The following is a 14,415-nucleotide window of genomic DNA, read 5'->3' as shown; positions in this document are numbered from 1 at the left end:
ATGCTGTTGCAGATGCTGTTTTGGCAATTTTTGTTGCATTTTGGTAATTGTTGTGCAATACCTATATACGGTATGACTTGGGGGTGGATTGATTTCGTAGAAATAGGATGCAGTAATCAAGATGTGCGCCAATGAAAGTTGAACATGAATATTAAAGTACTTTGGGTTGAATTGATTTCCAAATTAATTATGACAATATTAATGCAAGGTCCCATACTAATGCATAGAACCAACAAGTCTGAACGTGCGCAAAACGAAAATTTCATTCATTCAAATTTTGAACATCCAGTACAAAAACATCCATGCAATGTAGGTAAAGTTCCTAAATGTACCAAAATGACTACATTACATCAAACTAAATCAATGATATGAAACCCTATGGACACACTAATTCGATGGCGTGTCCTCCCCATTCTCTTCATCCGATTGTGTGTCATCCCCATTGTCATCATCCTCCTCCTCCTCCTCCTGAGTATGGGCACCCTCGCCAATTAAACCCTCCAAGCGTGAAACCCTTGTGTCCAACCGTGCAACCCTTGTGTCCATCTGGTTTCGCCACTTGCTCGTGCTCTGTCTATATCCTCTAAAGTCAGTAGTCAGATCATATAAGGATGCCATGACATGATCAAGTGTCCATCCACCCTCAGGAGGAGCTGGTGGTCGCCGACTGCGGGTGGGACGTGTCGGTCTGACATCAACCTCAGCAACGCCATCATCATCGTCATCATCATCAAGGCCTACATCATAAACCATGAAAAACAAACTTCAATACCACATTAAAAATTAAACAACACAAAATTGCATAAACTCATAAAGACCAACACATCACCTGCAGGTGCATCCTCCATCTCAGCATCGTGGTGGAATGGGATCTCAGGTGGTTCTGGTGCCTTCTTCCACGTCCAGATACCCGCTCTGTTCGGTAGGATCCCACACTGCTTCAGGAGCCTCTCACCAAATATAGCATTCCAGCCTCTGGCGGTCTTCAAGGTCTCTGTTGCCATAGGCACTCCAAATCTATGCAGAATCTTCTGCACCAGAAATGCAAAAGGCAATTCAGCCTTCTTTGACTTGGCTGCCTTCCACATCAGTATGCATATGTAATGCCTCCAGTTCACCTGCTGACTGTGAAGGAGGGCCCACAGGATGACAAAGTCCCCTTCCAGCACCTTTGAGTGATTATGCGGGCGCTGGAAAATAATATGTGTCACCACATAATGAAGAATGCGAGCAGAAACTGACAAGTTGCTAACAGGATAATGAGCAAAATGACCGGGCTCAGCGTCTGCCCTCCTAGTCTCTGTAACAATGGTCTCCCGGTTATAATCACCAAATATATGATGGCTGTCTCCATCATATAGTGCTGCTCCTGTGACACCATCAAAATCGAACCCCAGTAGCTCCGTCCAGATAGGAGCAGTCATGATGATATCAATCCCGCAGACACGGGAAGTCAGCTCGCCTTGCGAGTAGCCAAGGTTCTGGTAGAAGGCTCTTACCATAACCTCCGAGTATGGGCACCGCATCTCCGCCAGGTGAAGTAAATGTGTCTGCTCAAGAAGCGACACAATGTCAAAACGCTCTAGGTTGAAGAATGCTGAATCCAGTGATTTCGGTTCGCAGATCTTCCGGGTCATGAAAAACTTCTCAAACTTCTCGTGTGAAGGAATGTCATCCTCAAACAAATATCCGAACGTCAAGTCCGGAGCCTGACTCGAAGCAGCCTGGGGCTGAGAGGATGACGACCCATCGTGACGACTCTTGGTTCTTCTCTCGGAATGGGTCACTTGCAGCTTTGAAACGCGTCGAGAGGTCATTGTGTCACACTATTAAACTGAAAAAATAACCAAAATCAGAAATTAGATACATGTTAGGGTTAGGGTTAGATTCAGGGTTAGGGTTAGGGTTAGGGTAAGCGTATGACATACAAATTGATAAAATAATTCGGACAGAATCAAATGATATAAACGAAAATACAATGAATCAGAACAGAAATCATAACATAATTGAAAAAACTGAAAAAAAAAATGCACCTTTGATCGATTTCAATCGGTAGAAGGCAGAGAGGTTGCAAGGTCCGCGAATGATGATCACAAACAAGACGAATTAGTGCAAGATTATGCCTGAAATCGCTCAAGATGACACTCCTCCAGCAGCTCTACTCGGGTACCCCTTTTGTGGGTTTTCGAAATGGGGCTGCTGGGGTATTTTAAAACCCTACCGTCGATGTTTACCCGGGTACACTGCTCCTTACCCGGGTAAATAATTCAAACATTTTCCCAGATTCAAGAACTATACCCGGGTACACCCCTACATACTCGGGTAGATAAAAAGTTTCAAAATTTACCCGGGTAGGTAATGGTGTACCCGGGTAGGCTTCGTGGTCAACGGTCAAACAGGGGCAGATTGGTGTTATGTTTGTTGGGGAGGGTAAATTTTCGAAATAGTTTTGAATGAGGGGCAATTTGGTAATTAATTATTAATTAAGGGGTATAAGGGTCAAAAAGCCAATTACCGGGTCATGCATATTTTTTTCTTGGTAATCACCGGGTCATGCATATTTTAATAACATTGTATGTGGGGAAATCATACTCAGTTTCTTTTAATAAGTGTTTGGTTGGGAAATTTTTTTGAAACATCGGGAAAGTAATAATGATAATCTTATTTATTCACATTTGATATAAGATATAAGAATTTTTTTTTCTGAAAATCTGATTTTGTTGAATTTTGTTTTGTATATAATTTTCATTCCAAAATATCATCTAAAAATATCACTAAAGCGGTGGTATTTTTGAAATCACAGGTTTTGAAATTTTTTTACACTTTTTTGAAACAAAATTTTGATATTATTTTAGCATAACAAACAGTTTTTTGGTAACATTCTCTAAAAAGTGACTATCCCACTATATTCTTGAAAATTATGATTCTTGGACACAAAATAATTATCCTCTACCAAACGCTACCTACTTTCATTTTTTATTTCAAATATCGATTAATCACATATATAATATTTCCGATTGCTCTTTTTATCTTTCTCTTTTTTGCACTATTTAATAAGGGAAAGGTCTGCCATTTTAAATGACACACTTTATATCCTTTCACTCTCACAAAGAGGTGAGATTCACATCTTTAAAACTTTTCCTCCCCACTCTGTCCCATGATTTATCTCTGTTTCTCACTTAAAATGACACAACTTCATATCCTTTAAAATGATACACACTTTTATCATTTAATAATGGTATAATGATCAATTCCATAAATCAACGAACTCTCCCACAATCAAATAAAATAATTTATGGGTAATCCATCCGTAATGTTACAGAAATTTTTTTGTTTTTCCTACGGACACAGTTTTTTTTCGGGACCCGTACATTGCTTTTCTCTCTCTTTATATCATTTTCTCTCTCTCAAAATATTGTCTCCGCAGGACAATTTGTTATTTTTCTGTAACATTACATATACATTCCCCATAATTTATTTATCTTATTTTGTGTTTCTTCTGTTAAACATATGCTAAGTAGTTAATAAAAATGCCACGTGACTAAGTTTTATTTATGTGAAATTTTAACCTTTAATCATTTATTTTTAATTTTATTTTTAAAAAATTTCGATATGCTAATAAAAGAATTTAAAAAATAGTAAAAAAGTGAAAGGGCAAAACCAAGAGAATTGGAAATTGTTACTTTCAAATAAATAAAATGGGGTAAACACGGACGCATGGAAGCCCTTCGCAATTTCTTAGTTTTATTTTCAAATTCAAAAGACTACCGCTGGATTTCATTCATGGTAAAAGAAAAATTAATAATTTTATTTTAAAAATAAAATTATTAAAAGTTTTCCGGTCTCCATATTGCAAATGAGTAATATGGTATTATCAAACAAACTCATTTTTCCACTCGTCCTTTTCACGCCATGACTTCAACAAGTTTTAAAACTAGCTTGCTTCGTTCTCATGGGGGCTGAAGGTGTTGCGGACTCGGCACTTTTTCTTTGACCTTCAATCGTATAAGGCACTTACTATTTCCCCACTGCAATAAAAAATCTGATTCTGAAACTTTTTACATGCCCTCCGATTCCTCTCATCAGTCTTTATATATTCTCTTCAATTTTAACATATTACATTGATATAGAACAGGTCCAAACAAATAAAGCTTATGTTTATGCACTTAATAAAGTTTCATTCTTCAAACATGCAACATTCGGTGTTAATTTATTCGTGAAGAATACATGCAATCCCAATTCGAAAAGATTTTACTAGTTGGGTGCTTGAACCCTCCTATGCTTTAACATATTTATATAAGCACCTAATAATGCGATCATACTATTAAATCAAAAAGCATGGAAGAAAAACGTGGTTTGATGAGAACATCAAGAGGAGTAGCTTTTCATGCACGTTTATTTAACCCTTCATGGGAGGTAGCCAAGTGCACTAATCTCCATAAACTTGGGCAGATAGACGTGGCGTGAGAATGACTTGGAGTGGAGAGGCTTTGATGTTGGTTAGCCCAGTTTGTTCAAGCATATCAACTGGTCCCCCATCAAGAGTTTCAATGTCAAAACCATGTAGCAGAGTAGCAAGAGTGAGTTGCATTAATTGAAGACCAAATGAGAGTCCAGGACACATTCTTCTGCCTGCACCAAATGGAATCAATTCAAAATTCTGGCCCTTGAAATCAACGCCCTTGTGGGTTGTGAGGAATCTCTCTGGCCGAAACTCCGAGGGATCATCATATACCAGTGGATCTCGTTGAAGTCTTGAAATGTTAGTCAAGAGACGCGTGCCAGTTGGCACATGGTATCCACCCACGATGCAATCTTCCATGGACTCATGTGGCGCATTGAGTGGTGCAGCTGGGTACAAGCGCAGTGTTTCTTTGATTATGGCTTGGAGATATTCAAGCTTATTCAAGTCTGATTCCAGCGCTATCTTTTCCCTCCCAATCTGTGTGTCTAATTCGTGTTTGGCCTTATTTAGGACTTCACGGTTGTTGAGAAGTAACGAGAGACTCCAGGTCAATGTTCCTGTTGTAGTGTCCGTGCCTGCTAAAATTAGTGTCTGCGCAGTAGAGTATGTAAAAACCTTATATATACCAATCTAGTTGAGATAAAATGTCACAAAATAAATCAATGTCGTGAAATAAAAATCTATTGGAACATATGTATATAAATGTTTTATCTTCACCTTCTTGTAAAGGCAAAACAAAGTCCTGAGCAATTTTCTCAAGCTGTAGTTTCCGTCAGTAGTCTCTAAATTTATGATCAGAATAAATGGAAAATTCCTTTAAAATTAAAAAGATTATCAATCGATAAGATTCATGAGATCTGGCGGGTACAAAGTATAAAATTCATAGTAGTTAAAAATTTTAAAGCGACCATTTGAATTTTTCAAAGATAAATGTATCTATATTTAAGATATTTATGTATACAAATGAAATTTTAATTTTAATTTTAATTTTTATTTTGCAATCCTCGTGCTAATTAGTATCAAAGTGAACTGTATCTATACTTAATGGATCAAGTCAATCCAACACACTAAAAGTCTAAAATAGTGGATTGAGTTAAACTTGTTAAATACTTTATTAATCTCTATATGCTACTGAAAAGTAACTGACTATTAAGTTTGGTTAACATTAACTAAAGCTTTATATATGGTGCCGTAGTTGTTTGATGTGATCTCTTTTTAAAACTTTTGATGAACTAACATAGTTAACTTATCACGGTGAGTTGTCAATTTTTTTCGTGAACTATTGTGAGAAATGAATATAAACCCAACCTAACTCTGTTTTTCCCAAACTGGTGAGTTGGCTTTTCTTCGCTTTGATTGCTCCATGCAATGTGGAAATACACTTTCGTTAAACCTTCTAAATATATTTGTTTGGTGAATAAATAAAAATGAAGTCATCTTAAATTAATTGATGAGTTAAGATTACAATGTACCTTAACTAAATTAAAAATAAATATATTCTTATTCATAGACTTCAAAAAGAATTGTTTTAATATACTGTGATGATTTTAGCTGTTAATTCCTACAATATATTTTCGTAGCTAACAATAACTAAATATTTCATCCATAAATTTAAAAAACCCATAACGGGTTAATGAACTCCAAATACTAAACAGTTCATCCACCTATTCATATAAATAAGAAGACAATAGTTTGCAAATTTAGAAAACGGCAATTCTGTCATGCAAGCCGTTCCTAGAGCTGATAAAATAAATAAATTTCTAAAAAGATGGTGATAATCGGCAAAAAAATTAATTTATTACTTTTTTAATAAAAAATTACGAATAAGTTGTCTTTTTGCAAAAAATTACGAATCTATAGCACCCAAACACGCCTACATGGGGCGTGTTCTGATGGAGAGAGACACGTCCATGTGGGGCGTGAGCTTGTGAAGGAAACACGCCCTACGTAGGGCGTGTGTGGTCACGCCTAAGATAAGGCGTGTTCAGTGGGTTGACACGCCCAAATATGGGCGTGAGTGACTAAACTGACTGCTATTTAAACACCCACCCCCTACACACTCTTCACAATTCTGTCATTGTTATGTTAAACTCTCCGATAGTTTGCACTTGTTTACTCATATTTTGTTTTATGTTTTAAAATTTTGTTTTTAAAAATGAGTGCGAATTCTGATACTATTCGTGTCTTTCTATATTTTAACGGTAGGAAAGAAGAAGGTCGTCGTGGTGTTATTTTTGTAAGGGAGAAAATGCCATCACGTATTAAACGAAACTCAACAGTTGCTGAGCTGCATCAGAAAATACGTCAAAAATTATGTCTTCAAGACAACCAATTGATCACTCTTGTCACGGCAAGGTTATGGCAATGTGAACAATACATTAGCTTGCAAGTGGTCGATGACGAAGACATCGATATGGTAATGGAAGAGTTCTTGAACCAGTGTAGAAAGGATTTCTTAGAGTTGTATGTGGATACTACAACCGCAGAGGAAGTTGTCATACCAATGAGGTCAGTTAGGTCTACTTCTCCTCTTAATGCATCATCATCTGCTGTTCCTGTTGTTCCTGCTGTTAACATGTCTGAGGAAGATGAACATGACCCTACTTGGGTTATGGATGAGGAGTATGACGAAGATGATGAGGAAAATATTGCAATAGAGGATCGTCTTCTTTTAGAGGATGCGAGTGCATCGGACAATGACGAAGAATGTGGCAGGTCTGGTACTGAACTTCAACCAGTGCATGATTTGGGGGAGTCTCGTATCGTTGTACATCATGGCACAACATCGAGTCAAGTACCAGAACATCCTGAAGGTATGCTATCAATTAATATACTGACAGTTTGGTTGTTGCAATTTTTGATTAAGAAAATAATTCAATTCTATTATTATTATTACGTAGTACATGTAGGCGATGCACCTGTTGATCCTTTTTGGTCAGAAATAAACAATAAATAGGGACTTACATGAGAGAGAGACAGAGCTTCGCTGCGCAAAACTCTCCAAAAGAAATTTAGAGAGAAGGAGGAGGAGGAGGTTTAGAGAGAGGATGAGAGGGTGGAAATGAGGTAAAAAAGTGAAAAACAGATTTATATACACCGCGGATAACATGCCCTATCGTGGGCGTGTCTCTCTCCTGGAACACGCCCTTCCTTGGCCGTGTTTGCTTTATAAGCTCACGCCCTACCCTAGGCGTGTCTCTCTCCTGCCACACACGCCCTACCTTGGGCGTGTTTCTTTCACAAGCTCACGCCCCACATGGGCGTGTCTCTCTCCATCAGAACACGCCCCATGTGGGCGTGTTTAGGTGCTATAGATTTGTAATTTTTTGCAAAACGACAACTTATTCGTAATTTTTTATTAAAAAAGTAATAAATTAATTTTTTTGCCGGTGATAATCTTATAATAATATTAAGGGGAATATTATTAGTCTTATGTTACATAGGAGTAGTTCTCTTATGTTGTAGAGAGAGTTTAAGTGGGGTCCACAATTAAAAAGCAAAAAAAAGAAAAGAAAAAAGAAAGGGTGCAATTTTCGAAGTGAGAGAAAATGAGATAATTATCTCATGTAAGATAAGAGTAGTACTTCTCTAATATTAATTAGCGGCCGGCAAGGGGGCTCGATTCACGTTTTACGCGATGTGGCCCTAGCCCCAAACGTGAAGATAAGTGCCTTCTTTTTTTCCTAGAAATAAAATATAATAAACATAATTGTGCTTCATATTTTTTCATGGATAAAATATTTCTTCCGTTTCTCGATATAAGTTATTTTTAATAATCCAAAATTATATCGTTTTAAATTAATAAAGAATATTTTTATAATTTTAGAGAAATTGATGAAATGTGTTTCAGTAAAATTCATAAGATAAAATAAAATTACAAAAACAACTTTTGTTAATTCAAAATGATATAATTTTGAGATCATTAAATCTATTACCGCTAACTAGAAAAATATTTTATCCATTTTTTATAGGAAAAAATATTTGTCCTTTTAAATAACACAATTTGTGTCATTTCACTCTCACAAAGAGGTGAGACCCACACCTTTCTATTTTTTTGTCCGCTCTCTCTTTCTTCCTTTATCTATCTCTTTCTCTCACTTAAAATGACACAATTTTACATCCTTTAAAACGATACCCTTTTCCGTATTTTATATTATAAAACAAACAAAATTTTCTTTCTTTCTTTTTTAGTACTCTCTCTTTTATTAAGTATAACAGGTTTGGGTAATCAATTTGATCTGTTGGTGAAGCAAAAATGTGTCTGACATAGAGGTGGCAAAGCGGGCTGCCCGCCATAAGCCCACCAAAAAGCGGGTTGGCCGCCCCGCCCCACCTTCAAAGGTGAGCTAGAAATCTTAGCCCGCCCCGCCCCTTTGGGCGGGCTACTGCCAAGTCCATTACATTTTACACTAAAATTTAAAAAATAAATAAAAAAATTCAGCCCGGGCGGGCTGGCAGGCAGCGGGTTTGGAAAACTCCGCCCACCCAGTCCCGTTTGGCAGGTGGGGCGGGCCGAACCGGCGGGCTGAGCCCATTTTGTCACCTCCAGTCTGACATAAAATAAAGTATGGTGTCAATCATTTTTTTTCTTTTTTCTTTACAACGGACCTTATCATATTTTGTGTTAACAGAAAGACATTTTTTTTCATTAACGGAAAAAATTAATTACCCATTAAAAAGATATAAATTAATATTTTTTATATCACAAGAGATAAAATTATTTCTTATTTATATATATGGGAAAAATTATTCTCATGTTACATGAGATAAGTTTTTTTTCAAGTGGTGAAACTCACAAGTTTGTCTCTATAACATGAGATAACTTATCTCCTAATAATATATATATAGAGGTAGGATCATTTAACACCAGTGTCAAATTTCAATCTTGACACCTTACATTAGAGCCCTTAGATAAAAAAAAATCAATTGTGTCACATGCTTAGAAATCAGAGCCGTTGATTTTTCTTGATCTAATGGCTCTTAGATTGACACCAGTGTCAAATGATCCTACCTCATATATATATATAGGGGAGGGTTTTTTTGACTCCAGAGTAAGTTTTTTAAGTCTTACTTCTCATCTCAGCCGTTGATGGACGGAAATCAATGATTGTCATTTATAGTGTAATTAATAATTAATTAATTAATATAACTTCCTAAATTATAACCGTTGGATGTACGGAAATCAACGGTTAGGATGAGGAGTAAGACTTATAAATCTTACTCTGGAGTCAAATGATCTCTCCCCATATATATATATATATATATATATATATATATATATATATATATATATATATATATATATGAGGTAGGATCCTTTGACACCAGTGTCAAAAATTTGACACCTCATCTGAGAGCTGTTAGATCAAAAAAGATCAACGCCTCTGATTTGTAAACATGTGACACCATTGATCTTTTTTGATCTAATGGCTCTCAGATGAGGTGTCAAATTTCAAATTTGACATTGGTGTCAGATGATCCTACCTCATATATATATAGGATATAGGATTTCTCCATTTAATGGAGATAAATTATCTCATGTGAACCCAAAATAATGTCGTTTTGGGGCGAAAATCAAGTTATTTTTGTAATTATAATATATGTCTGGGTTATATTAGTCTTTATCATTATAATTTTTTAATTTTATATCCCAAAACGACGTCGTTTTAAATTTACTGGAGATTATTTTATCTCCGGTGACTGGAGAAATACTTTTCCCATATATATATATATATATATATATATATATATATATATATATATGAAAAAAATATTTCTCCGACAACTTGAGATAAAATGATGAGAAATAGTGATCCGAAAAAAGATATTTGTCAAAAACAAAAGTATATAAAAATTGAGCTTGAGTCAGGGAACACCGATCAAAATGCCACTGTTCATCAAGTTTTTTATCTAAATGCCACGCGAACAGTGTTATTTTTCAATCTGCCACGGGGGCAAGTTCGCTACCCGGTGTAGCGAACTCGGTTTGCTGACGTGTCACATTTCTAGTAGATAACAAGTACCAAGATAAAAAAAAATAAGTATGGAGTTCGCTACACCGGGCAGTTAACTTGTCTAGATGGAGAAATAATACTGTTCACGTGACATTTAGATAAAAAAACTTGATGAACAGTGGCATTTTAGTTCAGTGTTCCCTTTAGTTCAGTACATGTGAGTTGACGATACATACCAGGCACGTGGATTTGACTATGGTATCGGAATCTAGACCGTCAAACTCTTTATCTTCATCAACAATGGAAAGAAGCACGTCCATGAAGTCATGGTTACCCTTCCTGTTTCGTTTGTGTTCTTCGAGCCAAACTTGAGCAAACCCATCTACCTCTTTTGCCGTTCTTTTCATTTCTTTCTCTTTTCCATCCAAATCCAACCACCTCAAATACGGAAGTGCATCAGAGACAATAAATGAACCGCTCAGATGAAACAAATCCTTTAGAGCTTTTCGGATCCGTTCGTTCACTTCGCTGTCACCATCACAACCCATCCCAAACAAACGTTTTCCCACCACCATTCTAAACAGAACGTTTAGTGTTATATCCCCAAACCATTTCTTCATCTCAGTCACCGCCTTTTCAGAACCGCTCTTGTTCATCTTTACCCAAAAACTGTAACTCTCTTTGATTGCACTCTTCACCTCCGATTCCATGACATGCTTGAGCATCTCTATTCGGTGATTGGTAAGAACCTCCAAGGTGGCGATCTTGCGTACCTGACGCCAATAGGAACCGTAGGGGCTGAACCCTAACATGGAAAAGTTGTAGCCCAACACTTCAAAGGCTACAGATTTAGGACGGCTAGCAAACGCTTTGTCGTTCACAGTAAAGCACTGTTTAGCCATTTCCCAACTACTCACAATCAGATGATTGTGAGAACCCAACCGCATGTTGAAGACGGGTCCATATTTATCTGCCATGCTACCCAATGTAACATGAGGTGGCTGTGACCCACCTAAAAGGTGGATGTGCCCAATCAAAGGCCAAGCACCGTCAGCTTCTGGTGGTGCCTTTGTATCTCCACATGTATGGCTTCCGTGCCTTCTCATTAGCCAATAAAGAACGAAGAGAAACAGTAATATGCCATAGATGGATGATTGTGAGAGGAGGATATCCAAATCCATATGGCGCTCTGGAAACTCAAGCTGCCAAATGAGAAATGGAAGGGTTGGGTTTATAATCGGGGTAAAGTATGCCTTATAAAGAATGAAAGGACAAGGACATGGGCAGCTTTCCTTGTCCTGTTTAAACACTATAAAATGAAGAGAAATCATTTGATTTTAGAATCTAAACTTTTCATTTCTATCCATTCAACGGTTATAGATTTTAGAAAATTATATTAATTTTTCAAATGACATGTCACCTGTGAAAAATTAATATATATATTGAGAATCTAACTATGCATATACTATTCACTTTCCACCCTCCCTCACTATTACGTTAGCCCTAGTTGCATCACAAACTTCGTCTCTATGTGGGGAAATCAAACTCAGTTTTCTTTAGGAAATATTTGGTACAAGGATATATATATATTTTTTTTTTTAAATTCCCGGAAGCGTGACATTAGGAATTTTATTTATCCAGTTTGCTATAAGGATTGTAAATTTTTTTTCGAGAATATGATTTTACCAGATTTTTGATTTGTGAACACTTTTTAAGGCAAAATGTAATCCAAGAATACTACTAGGTGAGTGGTATTCTTGGATTCTTGAGAGGTGGGGTGATGGTGTCATTAGCGCTAAATAATTTTTTTCTTCCCGTGCCACTAGCGCGGTAATGGCTCCACTAGCGCTAGGGGTGTTCATCAACCATTCAAACTGCGGTGACCGAACCGAAAAATTAATAATTGAATTAATCGAAAATAAAAAATAAAAAAATACATATTTTAATTGGATTAGATTGGTTTTCAGTTTTGTTGGTGGAAATTGATCCAATCGAAACTGATATAATGTATTATGTATTTATTATTTTTGAAAGATGGTGGCTTGAAATCTTGTTGGTTTTGTAGATTTGGATCTTGAATCTCATTGATAGTAAACTATCTTGTTTTAGTATTTTATTGTCTATTAATCTATTTTAATTCTTCATGAGTTTTAAGACTTATTTTAGTTTGAAGGCTTGAATTTTTCAATAGTTAATAACTTTTTATGTCTTTTAGTTTGATATAGCTAGTGATTTGTAGGTCTGAAATTTTAGGCTTTATAAAAAATCGAAAACCGATCCAATCCAAACAGAATAAATTGGATGGGATTTAAAAAAAAAATCAAACCGAATGAATGATTAAATGATCAAAATGAAGGGACTGGGTTGGACGATTTTTGCTTCAAAAACGATCCAATCTAAATTGTGAACATTCCTAACTAATGCCAGCATGTAGTTTTTAAAATCACCTTACATTCTCAATAATATTTGATAATTAACCAAATATAGAATCATGAAACTTGAGTTAATATTTCTGGTAGTATTTTGACATACCAAATGACTTTTTGGTCACATTATCGAAAAATTCACTTTCCTAGCATATTCCGAGTAATCATGATTCTCAGGTATAAAGTAATTTTTTTCTACCAAACGTCCCCGTAATATGTTTCTTCCGTTAAACATATGTTAAGTAGTTAGTAAAAATGTCACGTGACTATGTTTCATTTATGTGAAATTTTAACCTTTAATCATTTATTAAATTTTATCTTTTAAATTTTTCGATATGCTAATAAAAGAATTTTAAAAATAAAGTAAATAAAGTGAAAGGGCAAAACCAGGAGAATTGGAAATTGTTGCTTTCAAATAAATAAAGAAAAAAATGTTTGTCAATTAAAATGACACAAATTATGTCATTTCATTGATATAAAAAATGAGAGTTCCACTGAAAAAATAAAAATAAAGATGTGAGTTTCATCTCTTTATATATATGAAATAACATAATTTGGATAGTTTAAAATGGCACACACATTTCCCATAAATAAAATGGGATAAAAACAGACGCATGGAATTCCTTCGCAATTTTGTAGATTTATTTTCAAACACTGCCGATGGATTTCATTCAAGGTAAAAATAAATTTAATAATTGTATTTAAAAAAAATTTATTAAATTCGTTATGTATGTAACATAAGCACAACAAATTATACGTCAAATACATACAAATCCAGTTTTCCATGTCTCCTCTCCATATCGGAAATGAGCAAAAACACCACTATCCCGTAAGTTACAATATACCCAGAAAAGCTGTAAAGCATCGTGCAACTGTAGTTTATGTCATGGCTCATTTGAACTAAATTATAAGGTGTGTTTGATACAAGAGAAATTTTTTTGTGTCCGGTGATCATGATTTCCCGTAATATAATGAGAAATCCAATTTACTGGGAATGATATAAAAAAGTTGTTTGGTAAACATAAATATTACTGAAAATATTTATTAATTTTACTGAGTATATGTTTGGTCGATAATAAAATATTACTGGTAATATATGATGATTTTACTAAAATAACCTTAACTTTTCAAAATATGATTCTTCAACAGCATTTTGTACAAGCACGATATTGTTTTTTTTTTTTGGCATTTGTTAGTCTTATAAATGAAATGGATCAATGAATTTGTGGTTAATTATTTGGGTTTTATGTTTATCATGTAACATACTATAACATCATTTTTCTACACACACATTAAAGAGGTGGGATCCACATGTTTTTCTTTCTCTTTCATCATTTCACTTTCTCTCTCCCTTTTATTGTGTGTGTTAGAAACAACACTTAAATTATGTCATATAACATTAATAAAACCCTAATTATTTATGTGGGCTATGCAACTAAATTTTATTCGCATGTGTGTCCCTCTCCCCTTCACACAAACACAGCAGTTACGGTGGCGTTGTTTTTGGCCCTCCGAAGAAGGTTTTCGTAAGCCACGGCAATTCATACAACTGAGAAAGCATGGGCGGAGA

At 35.5% G+C, this 14,415-nt stretch overlaps 2 protein-coding genes across 2 annotated transcripts; both read right to left on the bottom strand.

The window, feature by feature from the left end:
- Positions 1–387: 387 nt before the first annotated feature.
- On the bottom strand, positions 388–925 carry LOC133290502 (uncharacterized). Its single transcript, XM_061488594.1, has 2 exons — positions 830–925; positions 388–737 (listed from the first exon to the last, which is right to left on the bottom strand). Exons 1-2 carry the CDS (start codon positions 846–848, stop codon positions 388–390), a joined length of 369 nt encoding a protein of 122 aa, XP_061344578.1. The 5' UTR covers positions 849–925.
- A 3,281-nt stretch (positions 926–4,206) lies between these two features.
- Positions 4,207–11,625, bottom strand: LOC133290503 (cytochrome P450 CYP82D47-like). Its single transcript, XM_061488595.1, has 2 exons — positions 10,656–11,625; positions 4,207–5,056 (listed from the first exon to the last, which is right to left on the bottom strand). The coding sequence occupies exons 1-2, from the start codon at positions 11,598–11,600 to the stop codon at positions 4,430–4,432; spliced, it is 1,572 nt and encodes a 523-aa protein (XP_061344579.1). The 5' UTR covers positions 11,601–11,625; the 3' UTR covers positions 4,207–4,429.
- Between the last annotated feature and the right edge of the window lie 2,790 nt (positions 11,626–14,415).

This window comes from Gastrolobium bilobum, unplaced genomic scaffold (genome assembly GCF_033153095.1).
Source record: "Gastrolobium bilobum isolate Gb01-03AN ecotype WA unplaced genomic scaffold, APGP_CSIRO_Gbil_v1 utg37121, whole genome shotgun sequence".
NCBI classification, from domain to species: Eukaryota; Viridiplantae; Streptophyta; class Magnoliopsida; order Fabales; family Fabaceae; genus Gastrolobium; species Gastrolobium bilobum.
Note: the sequence above shows the minus strand (reverse complement) of the source record. Positions and strands in the feature narration are given on the sequence as shown.